Source organism: Choloepus didactylus, chromosome 2 (genome assembly GCF_015220235.1).
Source record: "Choloepus didactylus isolate mChoDid1 chromosome 2, mChoDid1.pri, whole genome shotgun sequence".
Classification (NCBI taxonomy): domain Eukaryota; kingdom Metazoa; phylum Chordata; class Mammalia; order Pilosa; family Megalonychidae; genus Choloepus; species Choloepus didactylus.
In genome coordinates, this window is record NC_051308.1 from 247,110,253 (window position 1) to 247,119,764 (window position 9,512).

Here is a 9,512-nt window from a genome sequence, read left to right on the forward strand (position 1 = left end):
AGGGGATTAATGGGCAGAGACTCATCTCCTCCGTCAGCCTGATCAACGCGGGCGTCAGGCAGAGCTGCCGCCCTCAGCACCCGGAGGCGGCGGGGTGGGGGCCGGGCGCAGGGCCGTGGGTGCTGCCCGGATTCTGGCTGTCTGGGGACCCCCTGGGGCCCTCGGTTCTCTTTGCGAGCCCCCACCCGGCACCCATCAGGGGTGTCTGTGACGGCTGCAGACTAACCCTGTCCTGTGCTGCTGGTGGGACATTTGGACACTGCTGGGGCCTCGTGGGAACAGGACAGATGACGCACTCCCACGGCACCCCGGCAGGAAGCCGGCTTCTGTCCTGGATTTCGCTCCACACGCCCCAAGCCAGCGCAGCCCGGAGCTTGTCCAGGGTGAAGGAATCACGTAAAGAGGCACCCAGGGACTCCCCGCTGCACATTGCGACCTGCGGGATGCTTTGCCGTAGCACGAGGGTCTCACGGTGCCGGAAAAGCCCTGCTCCATGCAGGGGACGGAGCCGCAAAGGTCTCGGGGACCCTGGGACGGCCCCGGCTCGACGTGCATGGCAGGGTGAGCCGCGGGATGCGGGGGGCGAGGGGGTGCCGGGGAGGGGCACCCACCAGAGCCACGGAAGATGGCAAAGGGGTCATGGCAGACTCCAGCCCCTCCCTGGCCACCCCTTCTGGCTCCCCTGGGCTCCCTCAGTGACTGTCGTCCTGCTCAGCCCCTCCCGGCTCCCCACCAGCCTGGGGGACTCAGAGCGGGAACCACGGCCCCACCTGGGCGTGGGCTGCCACGGTCTCAGCTTGCGCCAGGCACTCCAAGCAAGCCCAGGCCACTGCACAGACAGGCAGAGGGACAGAGACTGATGGACAGATGGGCAGGGCCAGGAAGCTGACTCTGTGCCCCCCTCCCCATGGGGCCCCCCAGCTGCAGGCCAAGGAGCCCTGGATCCTGGCTGTCCCCAGGTATCACCATTCCCCTTCAGCACAATCCAGAATCCACTGGCCGGGGGCTCCCCAGCTGCCAGGTCAGCAGCAGACCCCCCACCAAGCCCTGTGTGGAGGCCGGGCTGCAGGCAGGAGCCCATTCCTGGTGTGGGAGGAGCAGCCCTTGATTTCCCTACAGGCCTCACTGATGAATTTATCCTGTAATGTCCCAAGTAAAAGGCTCATAAAATGCCATCAATGTCCATGACGGTTCATAAAAATGATCAGTTGAGCTGACAACTCCAAAATGAGGTGGAAATAAGTTTCAAGATGTTTTTATTGTAATTCGGCTCTAGATCCAGCTGTTCTCAACAGCATAAATAATAACACATCTGGCCCAGAGCCAGGCCTGGGCATTGGAGGACAGAGACCCCAGCCCAGCGGCCCACCCTCAAAGCCCCACCCCTGCTCCCCAACTGCCCCGCTATGACTGGGGCCCCTCTCTGGTGCGTCTCCCCTAGACGTGACCACACTGGCCAGAAACCGCAGCTCCCAGGCAGACTCCCGGCAGTTAGCAACCTCAGACCCCAGCACCCCTCCACGTCCCCTCACTCTGTCTCCTGCCAGTCTCAGATCCATTCCTCTTTCCACCCAACTCCCAGAAGCCAGGTGACCAGAAGAGACCCCCCCCACAGGTCTCCCTGCCAGGTGGGGCCTCCAGACGGACCTTTAGAAACACACCTGGCCACATCACTCCCCTGATTAAGAACTTCTGGGGCTCCCCTGTGCCCAGAAGACAAAGCCAAACAGGCCCAGCACCTCAGGCTCTTGGACATCCCGATGGGGCCTGCTGGGTCACCTCCTCCTCCCTTCCCATACCCCTTTCCCTCATCTTCTATGCCTCTGCACACATCCCTCTTCCCCCTTTGTCCACCTAGTGAACTCCTACACATCCTTCAACACCCTGTTCGTATATCACCATGCTCACCTTCGGGTGCCCCTGGCAGGTCCCTGTGGGGGTGGCAGGGGCAGGTGACAGTCTCATCTTTGGGCAGATGAGCTCAAAGGGCCAGTTCCAAGTGGAGGTGGAAGGAGCCTGGCTCTGGTGCTGCTGCCAGGCTGCGGGTCGCTCAACCCCCCTCCCAGGGCCTCGGTGGGAAAACCAGGAGACGGCACATATCAAACCTGACACCCAGAGGGTGCTTGGCCAACGTTGGCTCTCACTGGCTGAGACGGTGAATGACAGACAGACAAATAGACCACAGACAGGGGCAGGAAAAGAGGGAGGGAGCAGGGGGAGGCCCCAGAGGCTGCGAGCAGACCCGGAGGAAGCCCACGCCAGGGAGGTGGTGGGAGGCCTGGCCCACCCGGGGCTCCTACCTGCAGGACGTCTCTCGGAAGGAGATGTTCACGTCCCAGTGGGTGTGGATTCTGCAGGGAAAGAAGCTGTAGGTCAGGGTGGGCCCCCAGGACCCTCACCTGAACTGCTGGGGGTGTGAGCACATGTCTCCAGCCGCCCCAGAGGGTGGGAACAGGACTGGCACCGCAGCCCTGGGCCCGCGGATGGGGATGGGCTCCCAGCTCCTTGGCCACAGGAGCTACCCTTGGGCAGTGCCGCTCCGAGGACCCCCACCCCCACCCCCACCCCCGTGCTTAGTCCCTAACCACTGGCAGCGGCTCTGGAACCAGCTGGGAGCAGGTGGGGGAGCGGGAGCTTGGACGGTCTGGCTGTCAGCCTTGGGGCTCCCAGCTGTCCCCAAACCCCACCCGCAGGCAGAGGTGGAGAGGTCAAACGAGGGGACAGCCGTGCCGTCCCTCAGCCCTGAACAGACCCGAGGCTGGAGGGGAAGGCGGCAAGGAAGCCACTGCGGACACGGGCACACAAGGCAGAGGGAACAGGCCAGAATGTGGGGGGCTCGGGGTCACATGAGGGTGGGAGAAATTGGAACATGATAAAAGGCTAAGTAGGAAGAAGGGCTTAGAAATGCTGGCGATGTGTGACAGGTTCTCAAGAATCATGTGCTGGACAGACAGATGGGTGGCTAGATGGAGCGTGGACAAATGGATAGCTGGGTGGACAAAGGAATGGATGGATGGACAAGTGCCTGGATGGACAGATGGACAAATGAACAGACAGACAGATAAATGGATACACAGATCAACAAACGGATGGAGGGACAGATGGACAAACAGATGGATCAGGGGCCTCTGCCAAGGGGAGGATGGAAGATCGAGAAGGGTGGCCCCAGCCTGGAAGGAACCGTGAGGAGCTTGGAGGGTTGCCAACCACCAAGAGAATGTGCGTGAGCACTCAGGGGCCATGCCTGGGGAGGCCCCCAGCACCCCGTTCCCTGCCTGGCCGAGGTGGAAGCAGACCCCATTGTCCTTCACCCTGACCTCCCCCTCCTCAGGCCCAGGACGAGCCCCCCTCTTCACACCCAGCAGCCGCCCTGGACGCCCTGGTGTGAGCGCAGGGCCCCGGGCTCAGGCCTCGTGGGGGGCAGGGGCAAGAGCCATCTCGGAAGAGCCTGGGGTTGTGGCCACCAGAGACGACGGGTGGCAAGAGCTCTGCTTGGACAAGGAGGCGTGAGGGGTGGAGCGAGACAATGGGACAGGAGATCACCAGGCACAGACAGCCTCCCCGGGGTGAGGCAGAGCCCGGGGAGCGGGGCTGGCCACCCAAAGCCCCTTTGGCTCAGGACAGACGGATGCCAGGCTGCCCACTGGGTGGCGCACATGAGGCCGCACCTCCACCTGCTTCCTCACCAGGTGAACCCACAGCAAAGCCGCGGGGCCCTTGGCTTGCCCCCCGCCCTCACACCCAGCCATGACTCCCTCGGTGGGCGCCGAGACGCCCCGGGAGCTGTCTGCCCCGAGAGCTGGAGCCCTTTGTGGTGTTCCCGGCCGCCCACCTCCCATGCCCCCTTCCCCTTCCCGTTCCCCGCCCTGCGCTGGCCACAGCCCTGTTCAGAACTGCGGCGGCAGAACCACCTTCTCTTCATGACCCGGGCCGGCACGTCGTCCTCCTTCTTCATGGCTGGCTGCCGACAGCAAGCCGGGCCGCTCCCGTCACTGTCGCCATCGCTGGTCGAGAAGCTGGGGGTCAGCTCCTTCTTCAGGACCCGCGTGGGGGGCAGGGCGGTGGTCCTCTTGTCCGCCAGCCGCCCCCGGTTCTGGGGGTGGGAGGGAGAGGAGGGTCAGCAGGGCTGGGCCAGGGGGCAGGAGGGAGAGGAGGGTCAGGCAGGGCTGCGCCAGGAGGCAGCACCGTGGGCAGGGACACCCCCACAGGTCACTTCCAGCTCCACCCACTCGGGAAGGGGCTGGGTGCTGGTTCCGCTGAGACACAGACTGTACAAGCCTGAGGGGTGGGGGGCCTGGCCGGGCTGCTCCAGGCATAGCCGTGTCCAGGTGGGAGCTCGGCCAAGTGTGACCACTGACCTGGGGCTGGGGGCAGCCACGTGTAAGCTCCAGGGACCCCCGGGGCTGGGGAGTGTCTGCATCTGTCACCTCATGTGTCTGTGCGTCCATCACCCCATGTGTCTGCACATCCATCGCTCTTCCCAGCCCCCGTCCTGGGCTCCCTGGTGCCTCCTCAGTCCAGTGTGTCCAGCTCGGGCACATGCTCCAAGGCCACTCAGTGGCGTCCCTGCCTGGCAATCCCACTTGCCGACTCAGGCTGAACCCCCAACCCAGAGCCAACGTCCGAGAGCAAAGTCCCTTTTCCGTCGGCAGAGCCCAGAGGCCAGGGCCGGGGGCCCAGCCGTGGCTGCTTTCACTTTGCAAGCAGCAGGCCCCCCGGGGACCCTCCCCTCCCAGCCTAACCCTCGACCCATGAGCCTCTTGGGCTGCCCCGTGAGTTCTGGACGGAGAAGCTCAGTGGGTTCCACGGGCCCACGGTTTGTATGTAGCGTGTGTGTGCGTGTGGCCTAGTGCACACTGGTGGGTGGCCGTGTGTCTTCAGGGGCCGGGAGAACATGGGGCCGGGGCCTATGATCACACACACAGGGAACGCCACACACACGTGTGCAGAGAGCATGTCAACTTGCACACACAGGCTGCAGCCACCGTCCCTCCACGACGTCCCCAGGTCCCTTCGGACCTGGCAGTTCTGGGGAAGGGGAAGTGGGGTCCAAGGACACGCCCGGGAGACAAGGAGCAGCCCGTGACCCCTTCTAAGGCCCTGGCCCCACACCACACCAGCCAGAGCGTGAGCTGGGGTGAGGCGTGGGGGAGCTCGTTGTCCCTGTGTGCATCTGCCTCTCTGGGAAGTCCTGCTTGCCTCTAGCCCTCTCCAGCCTGCTGGAGCCAAGCACCAGGATCTGACCTCAGGGGAGGTTCCGGTATTCTCTCTGCTCCTGCCATGTGCTCTAGGCCCAAGCTTGTCTTAAAAGGAGACGCGTGGCTCTCTTTCCTCATCTGGGGAGCGAGGGCTGCAAGGAAGGCCCTGGGAGAACCCAGAGCCGGGGCTGGGACAGGAGCCATGGTGGAGCCCGAGGGCAGCCTGGGAGGGCAGAGCCAGGCCCTGCTGGGGGCGGTCACGTCAGGGGAGGGAGCAGCGTGGAGGACGACGGACAGGATGGTGGCCACGGATCCGGGCATGTTCCCTCCTGTGGGAGGCCAGTCTGGGTGCCCTGAGAACTGGAGCCATGGAGGAGAAGGCGGAGCCCCGAGGGCAGGTGGCGTGGGTGGCTGTGCACACGCGCTTTGTCTGGGGTGTCTGGGGCGCTCCCGTTTGGCCCCCGCCTGCCAGCGTGTGAGATGTGTGTGACAGGTGAAGCAGCGTGCGCGCTGAAGGGGTGTCTGTGAACCCAGGTGTGACAGCAGCCACCCAGCCTGCCCCTCCCCCAGGGCAGGACCGCTCCCCCCACCCCCTCCCCAGCCATGGCCCTGACAGACGCTCTCCCAGGAGCCCCAAATTCATTCTTCTCAAGATGCAGTTTCCTTTTCAAATCAAGCCTCCCCCAGTCCAGCCCAGATATTGCCTGGGGGACATTCAGCCCTTGTGCAGAGGGCAACATTTGGGGGAGGCAGCAGCACTCCAATCTCCTCTGCTCCCCCAGGCCAACAAGGGCCACCAGCACTGAGCCTGTCCCTGGCCAGGCTGTGTCCTCAGGACACTTCTGGACATCCCAGCCCCTGCCAGGCAGGGCCCCAGCCTCAGAGTCCAGGTCACTCACACCAAGCCTGTAGCCACCAACACTGTCCCACCAGAATGAGCACTGCCCCAGGATCCGCACCACATGCAGGGCCAGATGCCCCCAGGCTTGTCAGGCAACACTATCCAGGGAGAAGACCCCGGCATCCTGGACTTTCCCCAGGCTTCCGGAGAAGCAGCTCTGGGGGCCACCAAGAGGGGTGGGGTGGGTCTGGGGCACCCCATTTTCTGGCATCCTTCCCAGGTGCAGCAGCTGTCAAGAGCCCAGAGCAAAGGCTGGGAGCTGGAGGCCCCCCAGGCTGCCCCCCTTTTCCCTTTGGTGGAGCCCTGAGCACACCCAGGCAGTTGAGGTCAGGACAGAAGCTCCCCAGGAGGCAGAGACCCGAAGCCAAAGCCGCGCCGCCCCCCCCTCCCCACCGCGTCTTACCACCGGGGAGGAGATCCGACAGCCCGGGCAGTCGCAGATCGGAGGGTGCACCTGCAGGATACCCTTGGACATCAGCGTCTTCAGACTTTTCCCTGCAAGGAAGCCAAGGCAGAGCGGTGAGGGCTGTGGCGGGTCTGGGCAGAGCCGATGCAAGCGGGCAGCCTTCCGGGGCGCAGGCAACGACAGGGCCAGCCCCACCCCACCGACCCCCTCCCCACCCACCTATGTCCGGCTTCTGAGCCCGCCGTCCGCCCCACCCTCGGGGACACCACGGAGATCTGCAGGGCTCAGAAACCAGCTCCGCGGGCGGGGGAACGCCCTCCCCTGTGGAAGGCGCGGCCTCCTCCCCGCACCACCCCCGCGCCCCTCCTCCGGCGCTTCACCCCTTCCACGCCGGGCCCGCAGGAGCCAGGACGAGGAGGGCGAGTCCCCGCGCGTGGAGCCGCGGCGTCAGCACTCGGAACTGCGCCCGCCCCACGGCGGGAAGAGGTCAATCACTGCGGAGCCTAGAAGCCCTAAGTCGAGCGCCACCGGTCCCTAACTTTCCAACTCCCCCGCCGCTCCTCCCCCGCGCCCTGGCCCAGGCGCCCGCGCGTCGCGCCCTTGGAGCCGACTCCCGCCGGCGTCCAAACAGGCTGCGCCCGGCCCTGCCGCCGCCGCTCGGTCTCCGCGCGTTCTGACGCGCGCCCCCGCCTGCCCGCGCCTTCCCCTCCCCTCCACCGGCGCGCCCCCGCACCCCGGCAGCACGTGTGCCCTTCTCCTCCCGCGGGAGCGAGGCGGACTGTCCGGCCTTCCGCAAGCTCTCCTGAGTTCCCGGAAACTTCCCCTGGGCCTTGAGGCCGAGGAGTCCCGCAAAGACCTTCCGAGCGGAAGGCGCGGTCCACCTGTCGGCGTCCTGGAGCCCCAGAGCCCCGCGGCCTAGGCTGGGAGTGGGGGAGGCGGAAGGCGCTCTGCCGCGTTCAGCGGGGCGACCTGCGGGCGAGTTGCGGGGTGGGGTGGGGCGACCCGCGGCAGCCCCGGTCCCGCAGCGCCCCTCTGGGCCGAGACGGGTCTCTCAGGTGGCAGAGTGGAGGGGGCCGGGGCCGCAGGTCCCGGGGGCGTCGGGGAGGGACGGCGGCTCCTGCGCCCCCACCGCGGCCCACCTTTGTGGCGGATGCTGCGCTTCCAGTCCTTGGCCGTCTCGCGGCCGCTGACGAACTGGAACTCGTTGGGCGTGAGCCACTCGCCGCGGTGGCGGATGGAGGGGCCCTTGCTGCCCTGGCAGAGTTTGCGCACGTAGAGCAGCGCGCGGTTGGCGCCGCACTCCACCTCGATGCACGGCTCTCCGTTGTCCAGCAGTGGCTGGAAATCCGGCGCCACGGTCGCGGCGGCCGAGAAGCGCTCGAGGACCAGTGGGTCCCGCGGCAGGTGGAGGTGCGGGCCAGCCTCGTGCAGGCTCAGGTAGGCGCGCGGGGCGCGAAGCGGTGGCGCCAGCAGCGCCTCGTAGCCGGCGGCCGCGGCGGGCAGCGAGGCTGTCGGGGGCAGGGCAGCGGCTGCGGGCAGCGGCGCCAGGTAGCCGGGCAGCGGCGGCAGCGGCAGCGCGGCCAGGGACGGGTGGAAGGTGGCCAGGGCCAGGGCCAGGTCCTCGCGGCCCGGGAGCTCCTTCTTGACCGCGGGCATGGCGCGCCGGTGGCCCCGAAGCCCGACTCTCCGCCGCCGGAGTAACTTGTTCGGGCCCGAGCTGGAGTTGGGCCGCGGGGCGGGGAGGGCCCCGGGAGGCTCCTGGCCTCGCGCCGCTCTGCCGGCTACTGCGCCCCGGCGCCGGGAGCCGCCGCCGCCGCGCCGTCCGCCGGGCCACCGCACCCGCCCGCTGCCCGGCACGCTGGCGGGAACTCCAAGACTCGAGACATGGTGCCTCCCGGAGCTGCTATCGATCCCGGATCGACCCGCCGAGTGCCGCAGCTCCGGGGCCCTGGGACTCCGCGGGGCGCCGGGAGTTCCGCGCCCCGGCCACCTGCGCCCACGCCCCTGCGCCCTGCTCGCTGGTCCGCCGCCGGGGCCGCGTCGGGCAGTGAGGAGTCGCGGTGTCGCCGAGCCCCGCGCCCCGCCCAACCCGGGGGTCCCAGGTCCCCGCCCTGCCGCCTCCGGGGCCGCGCACCCGTGCACTGGCGCGCGCCCGCCCAGCGGGGACTTGGGAGACTCCCGCCGCCGCCGCCGCCGCCACAACTTGGCCCATTTAAACGGCCCCGGCACGGCGGGCGGGCGCGGGCTCCAGCGGGGGGTGCGTGACGGCCGACTGGGCCCACACGGGCGGGGGCGGGGCGGCGGGACCCGGCCGCTCCCCTGCCCTATTCAGACACAGGAGGAAGGGAGGCCCTGGGGCGGATGAGAGCGAGGCCGGGCGCGCGGGCCGCACCGTTGGGCACGGGTGTCACCGTTTGGTCGCAGCTTGTGTTGAGAAAATTGAAGTTCGTGCGGGGCTCCACGTGCGGCGCGCGTGGGGGCGGCGCCGGGGCGGGAGCTGCTGGAGGAGAGGAGCCAGGACCGGCCTGGAGCAGAGTGTGGTGTGAGCAGGCGGCTTTTCCGAGGGCCCGGAGGGCGCGGGGGTTGTGGTCTGTGCACCGGGAGGGCGAGGCTGTGGGTCTGTGGTGCCGCCGGGAGGACTTGTGCCCATGAACTGCGTCCTTCCTATGAGCCCCCACCAGGAGGTCTCCTTAGTATCCCCACTTTATGGAGAAGAAAACCCAGACAGAGGTCAGGCAACTGGGCTGGTGCCACACCGTTGCTTTAGACCCTGGTGGTCTGACTGGAGCTCACAGTGCCAGCCCATGTGAGAGCAGAGGGTGGAAGTGGGTGGCCCAGAACCGGGTGGGAGGTGTGGAATGTGGGGAAGGAGGGGGGCAGCTGAATGCAGGGGTCACGCTCGTGGACACAGGATGCATTCTGTTCCCTGTAAGCATGACTGGAGAAAAGGGCCCCTGTCACGTCCACAACCACCTGGGTGCCTTTGGGGCGCTGTCAGCCTCCGCAC

General features: G+C 67.2%; 1 protein-coding gene across 5 annotated transcripts in view; it reads right to left on the bottom strand.

Annotated features, from left to right (window-relative positions):
- Positions 1 to 8,286, bottom strand: part of SAMD11 (sterile alpha motif domain containing 11) — a 17,629-nt gene extending 9,343 nt beyond the window's left edge. For 3 of the 5 annotated variants that reach the window (XM_037828771.1, XM_037828770.1, XM_037828772.1), the window contains exons 1-4: positions 7,645 to 8,286; positions 6,503 to 6,594; positions 3,912 to 4,093; positions 2,301 to 2,351 (exon numbers count right to left, since the gene is read on the bottom strand). In XM_037828771.1, coding sequence (XP_037684699.1) covers positions 2,301 to 2,351; positions 3,912 to 4,093; positions 6,503 to 6,594; positions 7,645 to 8,161 — 842 coding nt within the window. In that variant the 5' untranslated portion in view covers positions 8,162 to 8,286. Of the gene's footprint in view, positions 1 to 2,300; positions 2,352 to 3,911; positions 4,094 to 6,502; positions 6,595 to 6,724; positions 6,809 to 6,885; positions 7,073 to 7,644 lie in introns of those variants that run through there. The other 2 variants (XM_037828774.1, XM_037828773.1) reach the window with 2 other exon arrangements.
- Between the last annotated feature and the right edge of the window lie 1,226 nt (positions 8,287 to 9,512).